The sequence below is a fragment of the Aspergillus melleus genome (genome assembly GCF_016097325.1).
Source record: "Aspergillus melleus strain CBS 546.65 chromosome Unknown contig9, whole genome shotgun sequence".
Lineage (NCBI taxonomy): Eukaryota > Fungi > Ascomycota > Eurotiomycetes > Eurotiales > Aspergillaceae > Aspergillus > Aspergillus melleus.
In genome coordinates, this window is record NW_025763378.1 from 382,914 (window position 1) to 400,564 (window position 17,651).

General features: G+C 47.7%; 10 protein-coding genes and 1 non-coding gene across 11 annotated transcripts; 5 read left to right on the top strand and 6 right to left on the bottom strand.

The window, feature by feature from the left end:
- Positions 1-632: 632 nt before the first annotated feature.
- On the bottom strand, positions 633-1,853 carry LDX57_012816 (FAD-dependent oxidoreductase; the record flags this gene model as incomplete). The annotated part of the gene is made up of 1 exon (XM_046094567.1): positions 633-1,853. The coding sequence occupies one exon, from the start codon at positions 1,851-1,853 to the stop codon at positions 633-635; it is 1,221 nt and encodes a 406-aa protein (XP_045950546.1).
- A 968-nt stretch (positions 1,854-2,821) lies between these two features.
- On the top strand, positions 2,822-3,825 carry LDX57_012817 (RTA1 domain-containing protein; the record flags this gene model as incomplete). Its single annotated transcript, XM_046094568.1, has 2 exons — positions 2,822-3,158; positions 3,227-3,825. 2 exons carry the CDS (start codon positions 2,822-2,824, stop codon positions 3,823-3,825), a joined length of 936 nt encoding a protein of 311 aa, XP_045950547.1.
- Positions 3,826-3,966: 141 nt separating this feature from the next.
- LDX57_012818 (protein kinase family protein) lies at positions 3,967-5,523 on the bottom strand (the record flags this gene model as incomplete). The annotated part of the gene is made up of 1 exon (XM_046094569.1): positions 3,967-5,523. One exon carries the CDS (start codon positions 5,521-5,523, stop codon positions 3,967-3,969), a length of 1,557 nt encoding a protein of 518 aa, XP_045950548.1.
- A 466-nt stretch (positions 5,524-5,989) lies between these two features.
- Positions 5,990-6,364, bottom strand: LDX57_012819 (uncharacterized protein; the record flags this gene model as incomplete). Its single annotated transcript, XM_046094570.1, has 2 exons — positions 5,990-6,186; positions 6,235-6,364. 2 exons carry the CDS (start codon positions 6,362-6,364, stop codon positions 5,990-5,992), a joined length of 327 nt encoding a protein of 108 aa, XP_045950549.1.
- Positions 6,365-6,620: 256 nt separating this feature from the next.
- On the top strand, positions 6,621-6,692 carry LDX57_012820. Its single transcript has one exon. It is a non-coding gene; the product is annotated as a tRNA-Glu (tRNA).
- Positions 6,693-7,969: 1,277 nt separating this feature from the next.
- LDX57_012821 (NAD(P)/FAD-dependent oxidoreductase) lies at positions 7,970-9,751 on the top strand (the record flags this gene model as incomplete). Its single annotated transcript, XM_046094571.1, has 6 exons — positions 7,970-8,094; positions 8,162-8,258; positions 8,320-8,359; positions 8,412-8,849; positions 8,895-9,428; positions 9,477-9,751. The coding sequence occupies 6 exons, from the start codon at positions 7,970-7,972 to the stop codon at positions 9,749-9,751; spliced, it is 1,509 nt and encodes a 502-aa protein (XP_045950550.1).
- Positions 9,752-10,162: 411 nt separating this feature from the next.
- Positions 10,163-11,188, top strand: LDX57_012822 (cytochrome b5 reductase family protein; the record flags this gene model as incomplete). Its single annotated transcript, XM_046094572.1, has 3 exons — positions 10,163-10,427; positions 10,496-10,573; positions 10,632-11,188. 3 exons carry the CDS (start codon positions 10,163-10,165, stop codon positions 11,186-11,188), a joined length of 900 nt encoding a protein of 299 aa, XP_045950551.1.
- A 592-nt stretch (positions 11,189-11,780) lies between these two features.
- LDX57_012823 (uncharacterized protein) lies at positions 11,781-12,257 on the bottom strand (the record flags this gene model as incomplete). Its single annotated transcript, XM_046094573.1, has 1 exon — positions 11,781-12,257. One exon carries the CDS (start codon positions 12,255-12,257, stop codon positions 11,781-11,783), a length of 477 nt encoding a protein of 158 aa, XP_045950552.1.
- An 891-nt stretch (positions 12,258-13,148) lies between these two features.
- LDX57_012824 (uncharacterized protein) lies at positions 13,149-13,764 on the bottom strand. The gene has a single exon (XM_046094574.1). It carries the CDS (start codon positions 13,756-13,758, stop codon positions 13,195-13,197), a length of 564 nt encoding a protein of 187 aa, XP_045950553.1. The 5' UTR covers positions 13,759-13,764; the 3' UTR covers positions 13,149-13,194.
- Positions 13,765-14,856: 1,092 nt separating this feature from the next.
- Positions 14,857-15,300, bottom strand: LDX57_012825 (uncharacterized protein; the record flags this gene model as incomplete). The annotated part of the gene is made up of 3 exons (XM_046094575.1): positions 14,857-14,893; positions 14,966-15,143; positions 15,258-15,300. The coding sequence occupies 3 exons, from the start codon at positions 15,298-15,300 to the stop codon at positions 14,857-14,859; spliced, it is 258 nt and encodes an 85-aa protein (XP_045950554.1).
- A 1,102-nt stretch (positions 15,301-16,402) lies between these two features.
- On the top strand, positions 16,403-17,161 carry LDX57_012826 (type 1 glutamine amidotransferase domain-containing protein; the record flags this gene model as incomplete). The annotated part of the gene is made up of 1 exon (XM_046094576.1): positions 16,403-17,161. The coding sequence occupies one exon, from the start codon at positions 16,403-16,405 to the stop codon at positions 17,159-17,161; it is 759 nt and encodes a 252-aa protein (XP_045950555.1).
- Positions 17,162-17,651: the final 490 nt, after the last annotated feature.

Sequence of the window (17,651 nt, forward strand, 5' to 3'; positions counted from 1 at the left end):
TAGGACAGGATTTGCTTCTCGAAGGGAGTGTGCTGTCTTACTTCTGGACCTGCTTATGTGAGTATAGGCCCAGCCATACCTAACTTCGATTTCGCTCTATAACAAGAATGTTTATTAGCAAACTTATTAGTCAGCCTTCATTCATTTGAAATCATTGATTCCTCTAGGAACTGAGCTACTCATAACATGTTGGGCCTAATTTCGGGTCATATAAACCATGTTTATGCCTCGCCGACTTGCAATACGGTTTTAGACTATCGTACGATATCTATCAATCTAGTCATTATTATCACAATTTCGAAATGCTTGGAAGCATCAATATAGGCCCCTGAGCAAAATGAAGGCTCTAGAACACCTCGACTGGCGGCAAATTCTGATCTTTCGTCGACAAATTGCGTTAAATATAACAGACAGTGATCCGAGTTGACTACGACGAAGCTAAATCAACTGGGTATAGAGACAATTACCGTACGGGACCTTCTACTTTGAGGTTGGTTGGTTAATCCTGCCATCAATTCTTGTGCACGCAGCGGTATTAGATCCAGTATCAAAATTTACTAGCAATCTGAGAGATAACTCGGAATGACCATGAGCTAATCGATATTACCTACAACGCGTAACAGAATAATGAATCAGACAACCAATTTGAAAACACAATAAATCCCATATACTCCCGCAACTAGAAATGGGTATAGCAGCGGCCTTACCCTAGCATCACAGTCATAGGAAGCCCGCGCAATAATCCAATCCTGAATAGTTTCTCGCGGTGCGCCCTCCGTGAAGAACATCAATCCCATGAGCTTCTGTGTCAGCGCCTGCGCCTTGCCCCCTCGATCCATCAATTCCTTCTCATATCGCACCACGCTGTCAAGCTGAGCGTACAAATCCCGGTCTCTCGTGCTTATTATCGCTTCGGCCAGTTTCATTGCATCTTCTAGCGCGATATTGACCCCTTCGCCGGCAAATGGTGTCATGAGATGCGCCGCGTCACCGACAAGAGTGACGCCCCGTCGAGACTCCCACTCCGTTCCCACGGGAAGCATATACAATGCCATGATCCGCATATCGCCCACTGTCTTTCGGACCATGTCCAACAGCTCCGGCGCCCAGTCTTCGTATTCTCGGCAGATTTCCTCCCTGGATGGCTCCTTGGCCCGCATCCCTTTCGCCCAAGATTCATCTTGCCGTGAGTACATTGCCACCTGGATACTTCCATCGCCCATTTGCTGTCCCATAATGGACTTGCCGTCGGAATAGGCAAATAATGATCCGCGATTCACCAGCTCGTATGCCTCAGGGGCGTTTTCTTTGGCATTGGGGATAGATAAATTGAAGCCTGATAAGCCCGAGTATTCCGGTTCTGTGGACGTTATCGCCGCGCGGACCCGACTCCAAGCCCCGTCAGCGCCAACGATCAGATCGTATCCTTCTTCGATGCCGTGGGCGAATTGTAGGTGCTCGTGCTCATCTACCCGTTCAAGACGGTGGTTCCATCGTACCAGTCCGTCGGGAAGGGACCGCAGAAGCAGCTGTCGAAGTTCGAGGCGATCGATCTCGGGGTTAGACGCGAACATACGAGGGAGCTGGAAATAAGGTTGAGCTTTTTTGTCGGAGACAGTGAGTGTTGAGCCGTCGAATCGCGCATGCTTGACGAACTCGTCGTACAGGTTTGCTGCCTTCAAAGCTGCGATGCCAGTTTTGGGATGCAGGTCGAGAGTCCCGCCTTGAGTGCGAGCGTCAAGCGACGGCTCTGCCTCGAAGACAGTCACGCTGATGTCGTGAAGGTGAAGGATGCGTGCGAGTAGACAGCCGGCGGGGCCGGCCCCAATTATGGCGATCTTCAAAGACGACATGAGTTACTGTTAAGAGAATATAGACTTGAGGTGTAGAGATGCGCAGAGACGGAAGGGGCGTGCATGAGCCATTTAACATGGAAAAATGGGCGATCACGTGGTATCTATATCGCATCAGAATGACATGATTCCTGACGCTCCAGAGCGGCAATTATCCGTGTGAAACGATGTGCTATCCTACTACACCCAAATGACTGCCTAGATCAAGTCAGGCAACAACATTCTCTTTGGCCTTTGTCAACCTCACTCTATCCTCCATAGTATCCTACTGGTTCTAATATTGACCATTTGAAACTAGCAGGTCCGTGATAGCTAGGCTACGGAGTAAGTTGGCATTATCCGATGCGGTCAATGCGCAAGCCCGAACGAACCCACTCAGTATACTTGGAAGCTCTCTCAATGGCCGTAGCCATGATATCCTCTTAGTGCAGCTCCACTATCCATGAGCGGAAATGAGCGGGTTTAGCTTTGGCGGTTAGCAGGTTTATTATTTTGATGGCTGACGCTAGGGGTCTTGATTGGCTTATCTTATTATAAGCTTGCATATTATGGCCCCATACCGACTCTCACATCGCCTAGAACTGGCCTCGCGAGTACGATGGCTGCCTATTTGGGCGTAGTGTATAGATAGGCATCAACGTCTAGATTCATCCCATTTGCCGGTCCCAGTCCAAGCGCCCTTAGTTGACCGCTACCTTTTCCGTTCTGGGCGATACGAACAGTTAATGAGGGGCGTGTCTCGGGCGCTAGACTGGGGTTCAATCCTCTCGAATATCTCGGAAAGCCCCCAACGCCTCTCAGGTAGGTTGAATGTTGTATATTCCCATGTACTAATTGGCTCGCAGGAAGTGCTCCGTTTCAGGATCACGGAGCCACCTAAACAATTCCAACACTGCCATCAGAGATCCCGTTCCAGATGCCAGTACGGTGAGAAAGGTAGATATAGCACTTCCGAGCTCATCATCAGTATGTTCGACAAATTCTACGCTCATATCATTCTCGCTTTCATCATGTCAGAGTACCAACTCCCTGACATCCCTCCCTGTACACCGTACGACCCTAGCGTCAGTCCAGGGAACTACGGTTACCAACCAAGCCTAGGATGGAGCATCGCATTCACTCTTCTATTCACGGCTATAGCTGTCGGACAGACGCTTCATGTGCTACGAACTCGGGCCTTCTGGACTGTTCTGTTCATCGTCGGCGCGATACTCGAGATCATCGGCTGGGTCGGGCGGAGCATCAGTCACCGATGTCCATACTCCCGAACATGCTTTCTCATGCAAACGGCAACATTAATCATGGGTATGACCACATTAAACCTATTTATTTATCCGCCGTCAAACCTAGATCGCTAACGCAAAGAAACACAGGCCCCTCATGGACCCAAGCAGGCATCTACGTCACCCTCTGGGTTCTAATCCGTGACATCGGTCGACACGTATCTCCCTTCCCACCCAAGACCTACCTAGTCATATGCTTTATCATTGATTCCGTCTGTCTCATCACCCAAGCCGTCGGCGGCGGCCTCGCCGGCTCCGCATACAGTAGCGGGATCTCGATGCAAGTAGGCACAACCACCATGGTCGTGGGTATCATCACCCAGCTAGTCGCAGCCGTGATCTTCTCATTCCTTCTCGGCATTGTGATCTACCGCGGTGCGTCCGAGCTACGTACAAATCTCCCCTTGTTCTACGTGGCTACCGCAACCGTCTTCTCTACGGCGATGATGATCATGCGGAATGTGTACCGCTCGATTGAGTTGACAGAAGGGTGGAGGGGGTATCTTATCACGAATGAGCGGTTTGTTCTCGCGTTAGATGCCCTGCCTATGGTGCTTTCGATGGGGATCTATGTCTTTTTCAACCCGGGGGAACAGTTTTGGAAGCAGAGGGTTAGTGTTGATGGGCAGGAGCTTGTTGGACAGGATGAGGTAAGGAATCATGCATTGCAGAGGTATTTGAACTTGTGATGGAAGTTTTGCGGATGGTGTGTACTCAGGGTTATTAACTATAGCCTGGTGGCTTTGGCTCGTTGCAAAGGAAAGGGATAAATAAAACTATAAACAATCCACTTCTAGACAAAGGCCCCAATGTTCTGGAGTAACGGTATACTATTGCGGAGGGTTATCACTTCGTAGCACCTGTGGGTCATTGAGAGCACTGTGGAAAATCTCTCTCATCTCACCATACAACCTTTTGTCCTCGCTTTCGCGCCTCTTTCCATTGGGAAACACCACATTCCGTAATCTTTTGATCCAGGGGATCAGAGGTTGATAGTAGGCTGTGAAATATTGACTCGTTGTCTTCATGAAATCGCCTTCATGAGAGACTTGTCCTTTTTTCAGCTCCGCCAACTCCTCAGTATCGACATAGTTCCACTTTTCAAAGCGCTCGACTATTCGACTTTCACCTGGGCCTTTATAATGAATGCAGATCCAGAAAAACACCCAGAAAAAAGACTCTAGATCGTGCATAAAAGAGTGCTGGTCGCCTTGTAATGCGCCGATGGCCATGAAAGCCCTTGTGCCAGTTTTTCCTTGTGCTCCCGACACGCCATTGCGTTCCTGTCTTATGGCAAGGTCTAGACCAATTAGGAAGGCTGGCCAGGATGGGTTCCCTATGTCGTCGTTCACCATAAGATTATTAATGGAGATGTCCCTATGAAGAAAACCGCACTCAAGTAAAGATTGATGTCCTTCGATGCAACCTTCTAACCCAGCAAGCAGAGCCGCTCGAGATTTTGCTTTGTAGATCGGCTTTCCATAGTCACGAAGGATGACCCTCCGATGGACCCTATTGGACAATGTGTCGATGCTAAGCTTGGCTGAAGGTGATGAACAAGATCGCTTACTCGGCGGGAAAACGGCTTCAGTCTCGCTAGACGGCCTTTTCATACCAGTGCCGCTGCTGCGACCTTTCTGTTGAATCTTCGCGGCATTCGTACTTGACAGGAACAATGAACGCGGTTGACGATGATTCGTAGCATGTACTACCTCTAGGCCTTTGCGAATATTGGTTCGAATATCGTCATCTGCACCGCCGACCTGGACAGTCTCGTGATAGTAGTAACGAGCTGTGTTGACCACAGCCTTGTCAGTCACTTCTTGTAGTATTTCGCCTTCTTCATCCCGATCAGTGTACTGCCATGAATCTTTGATAACCAGTCGGGTATGTGGGTCGCTTCTACAATGAGCCTTCCAACAAGTCGTTGCGCGACCAGCAATGCAGCGCGTACGTTTCATCATCTCGTCCAGAATGAGTTGCTCCGTCTGACCATCGCGTACAATTTCAATATACCTCTCATCATCGATGGCGATAATCGTAGGATCGAAGCCAAGCTCTTCGCGGTCCATGCAAAGAAATCCGAGTATTGACATCAAGAATTGCAGACTACCAGCCTTGTTGATATCGAAGCGTTCGGAAGCAATCCCACCCAGCCGATCAAATAACCACACTCTCATGAAGGATCCACAGAGGGTAAAGCCCAAAACGAACCGGCGGGTGTCTTGGGCGGCAAGCACCTCCCTGGCGTAGGTCGCGAGATCGATCCACGACATTGAGGCCTTGTCCGCAGCTGTGTTGCTTTTCAACTCACCGGGGATGAGTATATGCGACCAGTTATAAGTAGATTCTTCTCCTGGCTGACTAGCCACGAAACCTATGTCCATGCTGCGTTTACCTATGGAGCCTGCAAGTGGAGTTTTCGGCTGGGCCAACAACTTCCGGCCATGTGTGGAGATTGAATGATATTCCTCCGCAAAAGCCACAAGTTTTGGGATCAGACCACCAAACCATGCCAGAACGCTGCTTTCTTTGGCCTCCGCAGGCCAACCCGTCCAACCCTCCTCGCCAAATAACGGGTCCTCGCCCTCGGTACATCTGCGCAAGACTTCTAAAGCAGTTGCCTCAAGACCAGGCACACTTCCAAAGAAAGTCTCGCAAACGTTAGGAATACCGACATAAAGGGGTCCAAATTCGAATTTAAGTGCTCTATCTACGTCCAGATGAGGTTCTGACGAGTTTACGAGGCTGCTCGTTGTGTGTTGCCATGGCGTCTGCTCTGAGGAAGAGGCAGCCGGGCGGGGAGGTGTAGGCTCAACAGCGATGGAAGACACTAGATCCCATATCACTGCATCATGTGTCTTCTCCGAAATTTGCTACTTTTAGTAGAGGTTTTATACGGTTGAAATCGAAGCTATCAGAGGCGACAGCAGATATGATTCTCAGGAGGTCGCTTCGAACGGTGCTTCTCCCTGACTTTGATCGCAGGAGACGGGTGATAGGAAGGATTTGAAGAGCAGTGAGTAGGCTGGACGTGAGATCTTGAGCATCTGCAGGGGCTGTCAGAGAAGACCTCGTACCCGGATTGCCTATCTCACCTTCTAGGTCAAGATGATCAAGGTCACCACCTATACCAGCACAGATCAAGTTGAAGGAAGCGCGAAAAGAATCGAGCCCGTGTCCGATCGGGTGTTCGTCGATTAATCTCGACCACGCTTGTTCCGACATAGCATGGCTGTGGTTCTGAAGGCTTTCACGATAAGAGATTCAAGGAGTTTCGCGTCAAGACCAAGCTAGTTAGGTCACTGTGTGGGGCTTCGACTCATGTTGCGGACGGAGCTGGCGAAATCGTCCAAATCGCCAACGTGACGACCGTCGGCATCGGAATGACAGATCTTCCGACCACGGCGAATGCTCTTGGACTTGATGTTGATCAAAGACAAATATTCATAAAGCATCAACTTGATACAACTTTCAACAATCATCCGATATGGTGTAATGGTTAACATCGCCGTCTCTCACACGGCAGCTCGGGGTTCGATTCCCCGTATCGGAATAACCATATGAACATTTCTTTTTTGTTTTGTTTTTGTTGCCTTGCGCCCCGCCCCGCCCGCTTATTACCAATTTACCATCTTTTGACTTCAGCTCAGACCACGCAATCTATTTTTTTCCCATCATCCATCCCGTTTGACTTTTATCTCGGAATGTTACCCTTCTGTTACTGCTGTTACTGGAAAGAGGGGTTACTCATGGGTCACTCAGAACTCAGCGACTGGAGATGATGTCTTGAATATATAACGGTACCTAGTAACATACACTTCGATTCCATTTACCTTTACCCACCCCGGGTGAGTTTCATCGCACAAAACGTACATGTAAATAATATACAGACATTTTCGCGCTCGGAATAACTGAAAGTGCTTATGGAAAAACACCAGGTTGCTGGTGGTGTTAGATCGTTTCGAGCAAAGTCCTATAAATGTGATGACACTACTTAAAGCGGCAAACCTGAAGGAGATTATCTATTGAAGTCAATTCATATGCGGGCGCTTGCACGAAGCCTAAGTCCGTGTTGAACGCTGATATAACCTTGAGTGTAAGAGAATCGACTAACTCCGAGTCATAGAAACATTCAATTGGTACCAGGAATGCAATCGATCCTCTCTATAATCTAAGAAGGTATACCTACACTCTAGTAGTCGCAAGATACACAGGCTGCGATTAAGAATAATCAAGCGCGTGAGTTGATAGTAATCAGAGCCAGTAGAGTAAGGGGAACAAATCAAGTCTCAGGTCCCTATCCAAATGACCGTGGGCAGAATATACATCATGTGAATATGACGATCATGCTATCTTGCTGATTGGAGGACTTGAAGGTACTCGAAGACAAGGCTCGGTAGAAGACTGACCCGGAAATATCTTTCTCCTACTCTGTTTGGCTGATAGGTATCGGTCGACTGAATCATAAGCATCGCTACAAATCGAAAAAAAAGTTCGCTCTAGGCCGTAGACCAACGTATCACAGATCACCATGAGAGATCATACGTTCAGTTGAGTCAGAGTAGTGAGCGAGCTTCCATATAAGGAAGTCCAATTAGGGTTCGCCCGGACCGGCCGATTGCCACGAAAACAAGGCTCCAACGACGCCATGTGACCAAGCAACCAGATGATCCGAACAAGCCGAACCAGAACAAGCAACTGTCGAAGAGACAGGGCCCGAATAGAGTAGGACCGTTGCATGTGGCAAGTGGGCCAATCCATCGTATAAATTCGCAGCCCTGTTAGCCCGTTTCTCCCCCCCGCAAACTACCATTCCACCGTATCCACAGAATGCCAATCCCGGCAGAATGCACGGTATTAGTAGTCGGTGGAGGACCTGGGGGGTCCTATGCGGCGTCGCTGCTGGCCCGAGAGGGGTTGAACACGGTTTTATTGGAAGCTGATGAGTTTCCGCGGTATGTGGTTGTCCCTGACACCTTTGGTTGAGGATGTATATCTGAATCAGATGGGGTAAATCTCTAGATTTCACGTCGGTGAAAGTATGCTTCCTTCCATCCGCCATTTCTTCCGATACATTGATTTGGACACCAAGTTCAAAGAGCATGGTTTTACCAAGAAGGTAGACATCATTATCATTCTCATGCGACATTATCATCGTGTGAAAGCTCTGACAATCACAGAATGGCGGCGTGTTTAAATTGAACTCAAAACCAATAGCCTGTAGGTTCTCGCTTCTTCTCCACCGGAATAAGGTAATGGCTGACGTGCAAAGACACGGACTTCGTCGGCGCCGGTGGTCCTGAGAACTATACGTGGAATTTCCTGCGATCGGAATCCGACGATCTCATGCTAAAACACGCGGTCAAGTGTGGTGCCAAGGTCTTCACTCCGGTTCGAGTCACATCCCTGCAGTTTGCGCCAACTGGAGCCAGGGACAACTCGGCGCAGTCGACTCCTGATAATGCCAGCCATAGTTTGGGGCGACCGGTGTCTGCAACGTGGGCTTCGACGGAAGACTGCGGAGCCATTCGATATAAGTATCTGATTGATGCCACGGGGCGTTCAGGAATCGTGAGTACGAAGTACATGAAGAACCGGAAAATGAACACGGCGTTAAAAGACGCCGCAACCTGGGGATACTGGGAAGGGTGTGGCGTGTTTGGCGAGGGAACGCATACGGAAAATGATCCATATTTTGAAGCCATCAGAGGTGTGCTGGTTTACTCTCTCCTGAAGGCAAAGCTAATAAACATAGACGGCAGTGGCTGGATCTGGGCAATTCCACTGAAGGAGATGGTGTCGATCGGGGTAGTCATGAAGCAAGAAATTGTGGTGGCCAAGAAACGAGAACGCCGCTTATCACCTTCACAGATCTATGTCAATTCAATTGAGAATACCCCAGGAATCAAGAATCTCCTGGAGAAGGCGGAATTAGTTTCGGATCTGCATTCCACGGCTGACTGGTCGTATAATGCCACAACATATGCCAGCCCGTATCTGCGAATCGTCGGCGATGCAGGATGCTTCATTGATCCGCTCTTCTCGTCCGGGGTGCACATGGCCTTGGTGGGAGCTCTGTCCGCTGCGGTAACCATATGCGCGGCGGAAAGAGGGAACTGTGACCAGGCCGTCGCAGCCGATTGGCATACGAAAAAGATCGCTGAAAGTTATGCCAGGTTTTTACTAATTGTCGCCAGTACCCGCAAGCAGATTTCTAGTCGCGAGGAGCCGGTGTTGAATGATCCGGCGGAGGGAAGCTTTGATCGCGCATTCCATATATTCCAACCCGGTATGCACAATTAGCCCGGTTAAACCAAGCATATGCTCATAGCGTCAGTAATCCAAGGTGCCGTCGACGTCGAGGATGAGAGGCTCAACCAAGAGGAAGTCGCCAGGATATTTGAGTTTTGTGCAGAGGAAACATTTGGCAGTCAAACCGATATCGAGAAGATGGCCAAAGACGTTGGGTTGCCGCCAGAGACCGTCGAGCGCTATCGGGCTATTCTTCTGGAGAACAACGGGCCGGATACGAATGACCTCGAAAATGAGGCCTTGGATGGGCTGAGACCGAACATGAAGCCAGGAGCGCTGGGACTGATTCATGCGTGCTGATTCATTACGTTCGCCTTTTTAGAAATCCTTTGGTGGCAAATATGTCACGCCCCAAAAAGCGTCAATTCTTGCTTTTAGCGAAGTGCTATTCATGCATACCCTGCGTGGTGACAATTAGGCAGTTGTCCTGCCACTGGGGAGAACAGATTTATACTACCAAAGCTTTCTTCAGATCAGGAATTGCGTTGACTCATTGCACACAGCCCAGCCATAGTACACTCCACAATAGTTAAAACGCAGAACTGCACTGCGTTGCGGCCCCATAAGATCAGATGTCCCCCTACGTGGTCCGTGACCCCCGTCGGGTTTTGCGGGTTTTGGCGGAAATTGTGGACTGAACATAAATACCAGTCCATTCAGATTGAAGGACTCGCTATAAATTACTGCGCATTAGTTCGCAACCAAATCAAAATGTCTTCAACTCGATTCTTGCCCAAGTCCCTGAAGTCCACCGCCGCCGTTGCCTCCGGCTTCGCGATCCTCGGTATCGGGATCTACAGCGTGCGATCGGCCTTCCCGACAGCCCAGGCCGAATCTACAGAGCCACCAGTGATCTTCTCGGGATTCAGCCCCACCACGTTGCACCTGCAGAGCGTCAAGACCGTGAACCACGATACGAAGCGTCTGGTGTTCGAATTCCCGGACAAGAATGCCAGGAGCGGACTATCTCTTACCTGTAAGAAGCACATATTCCTCGATCGTAGCGAACAAACAGGCAAAGACTAACAGTCATACCCCCATCAGCGGCGCTTCTCACCATTTCTCGTCCCCAGGGTAGATGGCTTCCTGTCCTGAGACCATACACCCCTATCAGCGATCTAGGTAAGTGTATCTTTCACCACCATATCACAATTTCTCCTAACAATGGCCCTATATCTAGACGAAAAAGGCCATCTCGAACTCCTCGTCAAAAAGTACCCCCATGGCAAAGCAAGCACACACCTCCACTCCCTCGTACCAGGAGACACCCTCACATTCGCAGCTCCGCCTCCACTAAAGGGCTTTCCTTGGAAAGCGAACCAGTTCTCCCAAGTATATCTAATCGCGGGCGGAGCGGGAATTACGCCGCTCTACCAGCTCCTGAAGGGGATATTGAAGAACCCGCACGACAAGACGAAAGTGGACTTGGTTTTCGGGGTCAATACAGAACAGGACCTATTGCTCAAGGAAGAATTGGAGGAATATAAGAGGCGGTTCCCGGGGAGGTTTGATTACGTGTATACGGTTACTAACGGGGAAGAGGATTCGGGGCTGAGGAAGGGCTGTGTGACGGAGGAGTTGTTGCGCGAGGTGATGAAGGAAGGACGGGGGAGGGATATGAAGGTGTTTGTTTGTGGGCCGCCGGGGATGGAGGAGGCGTTGGTGGGGTTGAGGGGATCCGGGGAGGGCATTTTGGGGAAGTTGGGGTTCGAGAATGATCAGGTATATAAGTTCTAAGAAGGGTTGTGAGATGGAAATGTGGGTATGTGATTTTACATAGTGGGAGTTTATGTAACATATAATGGAGTTAATGGATGCCTTTTGCATAGAAAAGAGACCGTCAATAGAGGTCTGATTACACTGCGGAGGAGGTAACCTTAACTTCAGGATATATGCGATTGAATCTATGCAAACATAGTACAAGAATAGGAGAATCCGTATTGTTTCACGCCAGATCTCGGCCAGTAAGCCTGGACTGCTCTAGCGCACGGGCATAGACGATCGGTCAATGTCTACTCGAGTAGACATTGACCACCGCAGACGGTTGATTCCCCGCATCCTCGCCTAAACCTCTTCGTGAGTGTGTTATTGAAAAGAGATCGCCCGTTGAAGCTACAATCTTCTTGCTCAACCTTTTAGACTCTCCAAGTTTGACCATGGCCAGCATCGACCAGTATTCAGACCAGTTAAAGGAGGTCATCTCTACCAAAACTTCAAAGCTTGTGGCCCTTACTCGCGCTGCGGGATATGTTGTGGGTTATACCTGATTGTTGATCGATTGATATATACCGTCTAAAGTAACGAGCACCGATCCCCCCATAAAAGAGAGCTAAGTGCAATCCATACATGTACACCCCTCCTGCAAACACAAAAGCCGATCAATTTCCTCCGGAATCTCATAAATCCCAAAAGCAACAGTATCAATAAATCGCCATTTCTTCCAAACCCGAAAAGCGTTTTCGAACCGATCCTCACGGTCGAATAAAGTTGACAAATGATAGATCATTCCGTCGTAGACCGCGTGAGGGTTGGTATACTGCCGGGGAGGAGGAAGCTCGCTGAGATGGAATGTCAAAGCTAGGCGCGTGCGGCCGGGAACAATCTCTCCCAGCGCATCTGGCTTTCCCTCGCGGTGCTGTTCTAGCTTGTTGCAAAGCTTGTTGCAAATATTCCCAATGGGTTGTTCCATTGATCTAAGGCTGATATCAATGAACAGCATTACTTCCCAGCTGTTGCGGTACTTGAAAGGGAGCACTGGGCCATTGATGGGCTCATCGATAGGCTTGTAGGGGTCAAGAACTGACATTCTGAGAGAAATGCTAGGGTTTGTTGGAAAGGGATAGATGGATTTCAGTAAAGGAATGGTCGGAGAGATGTTGGTTATTTGATTCGGACTGTTTGATGTATGAGTTGAAAATACTATTTATAGTTGTACTATAAACATGAGCCCTTGACAGTGCAATGGAGGAAAGTAGGGAACATCCTATACAAGCGTAGAACTCTACCGAAAAAGGCACTTGTTGGAAAGAATCCATTGTTAGAGTGCAACGAGCGGCAGCAAAGGGAGACAATGACGTTCTTTTATTCTAGTTGTATGAACAAAGAGTATTCCACCATAGCAAACTAGAACCGTTGAGGAAATTAGTGGCTGCAAAGGTACAACTGAAATAATCAATGCTCTAGCCGTCAAGGCAAACATGAAGATCTTGGACATTCCATAGCTATCATAAGGGTGTTTGTGTTAGTGTGCTGGACGAAAAAGACAAAGACAAGGGTACGAGAAACCCTCAGGAAGGTTCCGGACATATCTGCCAGGAAAGGCCATCCGGAGGTGAGCATGAATCCATCATCAACAGGATCTTGATATTGGCTAATGATTGATCAAACTTAGAGAGATTAAGATTGAACATATGACTGAAATCACCTAGATAGAGATCTGGACTTTGTTTTGCCGCTCAGGCGCCACCAAAATAATCTTCCAGTACAACGACGGCGCCATTGAACGCAAAAGTAGGATGAATTGAGCCTAACTATAACCAAATTATATGTCTAAACCAAAACATAAAAGGAACGCTGTAACATACGCAGCGCTTGCTGTGATAGGTTTTATCTGACACCCAACTATAGGAATGATGCTTACAGTATGCTAGAAGCAATTCAAGAAGAAGAATCATCAAATTATTAGATACAGTTATACCCAGGTTCAAAGGAACTCGCAATATTGCATAGGAGTTCCCTGTCATTCAGGGACGGAACAGCTCGTCATCCTGTCCACCAAACGAACTGCAATCGGAAAGCTCAAAAGCAGCTAGTTCCGACAAATCAGAACAGCTACTCGCAAGCCACTCATCGGGTTCATACTCTAGCTGTGAACTCGGTTCAGGCCGAGGCGGATAAAAGTCAAACTTCAAAAGCACAGACTGACGAAACAAGTCTGGATCCATGAGCTCGAATGGTCGGAATGGTCCTTGAACATTCTCCACAAGCTTCTCCAAATGACCATTGATCCTCCGAAGGGCTGGAATGATGTCCTCTCTGCTGGTCTGAAGTTCTGTACCAATATCAGTCATCAGGTATCTCATAGAGATACGCTGGAACCCATCAGGCGGAGGTTCGTTAAATTCCTCGATAGACGGGAAGGAAAGGTGTCGCTTCACGTTTTTTACCTGCTGAGGAACCAGGCGACGAAGGACATGGTAGCGCACTTCTTTAGCGGTGGCGCTCATATCTTGGAGAACAAAATCGCTAATGTCAAAGTACATGTAGAGGAACTCGAACTCGGCCAACTCGGCCTTGGCTCGTTTCATCCAACCTAGGTTAGCACTCCTGGTTTTGGGGTGATAGACCTTTTGTCGTTTACATTGCTTAGCTTGCCCGAGGTTGGGCCTGGGAGTAGTAGGTGAATCCATTTTGCATTTTAGTGGTGATGAGGCTTGTATGTATGAGTGGAGCTGGGATTTATATAAGGTATAACAAAAGTGACTATTGCCATATCTGGATACTGAAGATGGAAATTCCCGTAATAAATATGAAAAGAAAGAAAAAGGTGATGCGCTACCGGAGAACATGTAATTGGATGTTTTAAGGTGAAAGGAGAATTTCAGTCAAACTTTACAGCTGGTTGAGGTTGACGAAAGCCGTAACGTAACCTAAACCATATGCTAGTATCGCTAGTGCCTTAGACGAGCAATACAAAAGTGCGCTCGATGTTTAGATTGTCAGATAAAGCCTGCATTCTCACCTAGAAACACACCATTGAGACTAAAGATAATTAAGAATGAGAACATTCCAACACCAAGAACCGTACACATAGAACTTTGCAATAGCACGTTTAGTCCTCTTCTTACGGTTGGCAAGATTGATGAGGAACCTCCGTGGAGAACCCTAGAGGTATCAAAGAAAACCATAACTCAAGACATGGAATAAAGAAAACCATATCTAACAATGAATAGTGAGACTCCCATGCAAATATCGGTAAAGACAAAGAAGGGGAATTTGAAGAACACTTGGAAATCAACGGGTATGGTACACTGAAAATAGTGGCCACAAGGCAACAGAGCACGATCACGAATGAATCGAATGATACTAGTAACCTTTACGTTGGGATTTGATATGATTGAGATTAGGAAATTTCTATATATATGGGGCTTACGAGACAGTGGAGGAGAGAAGGCTGAGGAATATAGGTGCATAATCAGTTAGAGAGCTCGGAGTCTATGTTTTATAGGTTTCTTTGATCATTGTCTAGTTGTAGCTATTTTCGAGCTCTGAGTCGAAAGCAATCGCCTGACTGACACATTTTGAGTTTCTAAAATAGATGCAAATGATCAATTCAATAGACTGAAAGTATTTACTGCTCCCGGGAAAAAGCTTTAGAGCGACATGGTCAACCTCATGAAGTACAATCAATGAATACCAGTATAGTCAGCAATATGACCAGTCCTGGAACAATCCAGTTAGCACCACAAAGTTCCCCATACCTTAGTAGACTTGTATAATAGATCGGGAACTTACGAACTAGCTGAGCCTCCTCCCGAGTATTGCGCTCGTTGCGTGCTCCCCTTTCCTAGATCCTGCTGAACCGGGGCCTTGCTCTTATCGACACTAACCCCGGTTCTAAGCTTGGAATCCGGATCATTTAGACCGCCTCGGGCATTTTGTAACTTCTCCTTGGACTTTTCGATAAGAGCCTCTGATGTAGATGTTAGGCTCTTTTCTCAACCGCGTTTTGTCATGGGGCATGGCATATGGCATCGAGAGCCGCCACCTGCGACGTATTGTTGACTAGTGTGCACAGTGTACTTACGTGTAGATGGTTCTTTGTGAGATAGATCTGTTAAGTTCGACATCTTTACTTTGATTGTGAGATTTTTGTGCAGGACTGTCGAGAAATTAAGAGGTTTACTGAGGCCTATATAGGGTAGGTTACAGCATTATGCGTCATTATGTGTTCATATGGGCCAGTCTGACCACTGAGGTTTTGCTTTGAAGGTAAGTATCATGTGGTTACTGATTATAAATAAAGCCTAAATCCTACCTCCTTGCAGGATGTAGCATAAGTAGCATAAGAAAAAGGAGCTTGTGAACGGTCGATGGCTGCGAGGTGGTATTAGTTTACTGCTGTTATTCTCTGTCTACGGTGTAAATTATACTTTGAAAACCATGAATATAAGAATCTGCATTTCCCTTTTGTCTATATAAGCTGCCCTCGCGATGTCCCTTTTTTCCCCGGCAGATGAAGGAAAAGGAATTGACAAGTTACTGTATGTAAATGTTTGATTGTCGAGTTCTTTTATTGTTCGCAGGTTCTAAGGCTCTCAGGCTTCAAACCGAGGATATCAGGCAGAAAATTACTACTTCAGGTTAGTGCGATGCCAATCATGGATTAGTGTGACGGCGAAAATGAGAGCTGGTGACACTAATAATTCTATGCCTCGAAGTGTTGCTTCTACCTTTTTACTTACAGTGAAAGTGTCTTTTATGATAGAACTTGAAGGTATTCAAGTGAAAGAAATACAACTGTCGAGACCATGGGAGTGTTGTTGCTGAAGAATGCTGCGATGTACAAAGCAACTGGTGATTGCTAACCTTCCACAAACGCCGACTATCTCGAAATCTAGATATTGTTAGTAGACAACACTAATGCAAGAACTGCCTCTCCTATCCTTGAAATTGACCCAAAATCATTAACTGGACTACTCTATGCAGTGTACGGTGTACGGTGTAAGTCAGCATGACGCTCGGATCTACTCGTTTTCCCAAGGAATAGGGCCTGCATACCGCTACGTCATTCTGATGTTATGATGGCCTCACCGAGCGACCATACCGTAGCGATAAAAAGGAGCATTTGGCGCCCAATAGGTTAATTTTACGCAACAAAGCCTATCTATTGAATCTTGAAACATTTGAAGCACCTTCCCTGAACATATCCAAATTTCGAGTTGCGACACAATGCCCCCGAAGAAAGTCCTCATCGTCCTTAGCGACGCCCACTCCTTCCCGATCAAAAAGACCAGCGGCCCAGAGGCCGGCAAAACAGTCAACCAGCCGTCCGGATTCTTTCTAATGGAGCTAGCCAAACCACTGCAGAAATTCCTCGATGCTGGACACGAAATCACCTTCGCGTCGCCCAAGGGCCAAGAACCGGCTCCGGATCCAAACAGCGAATCGCTCCTCGCATTTGCAGGGAACTTCTACGAGAGACGACGCGAGAACGAACTTATCGAGCGCATGAAGAAAGAAAATGGATTTAGTCGGCCTCGACCATTCAGCACCATTAGTGATGATGAGTTGGCCACTTTTGCAGGGGTGTTTATCCCAGGGGGACATGCACCGCTGAGCGATCTGGGAGGGGATGCTGAGCTGGGAAGGATTTTGCGGTATTTCAATAAAGAGAACAAGCCAACTGCGGTGATTTGTCATGGGCCGTATGCGCTGTTGAGCACGAAGAAGGCAGGCGACGGATCGTTCGTGTATAAGGGGTACGAGATCACGTCGTGGAGTGATGCCGAGGAGAAGATGATGGAGACGATGTGGGGTGGAGAGGTTGAGAAAGTTGAATCAGCCTTACGCAACGAGGGAGCAAATATGGTTGAAGGAACGAAGGAGGTTACTGGTGGTGTGACACTTCACAGAGAGTTGTTATCGGGTGGCAATCCGCTGGCTGCCGAGGAGCTTGGAAATCGGTTCTTGAGAATGTTGAGTGTATAAGCGAATGTGTTCATACTACATTTATCGACTTGTTGAAGGTGTTTTTTCTGCTCGCCATAATTGAATATATTAGGGCAGTCCATAGCACACCGGGGATGTTATATTGGTTAAAGTCCCGAGCAATAATAGAGAGAACTGCTACGAGAGACTTTCTCAGCGAATGATGATACAGGTATGTGGAGTCATGGATATCAAGGGTTATCACACGAAATCTAGCTTATGCGACACTTGCTATCAGCTGACAGGAGCTACAAAATCAACATACTATCACCAAACATGTCAAACTTATATCCACCATTTTCAACGATCTCCTCATAACTGCGCTTCAGCAGGTCCTTACCAGCAAAAGCCGCCGCAAGTACAAGATGCGTAGAGCGAGGCGCATGCAGTTTGGTAAGCAGCATATCCACAACCTTGAATTCAAACCCAGGATAGATATAAAAATCCGTCCACCCTCTTGGGGTGTGATAACACCCCCGGGATTATCATT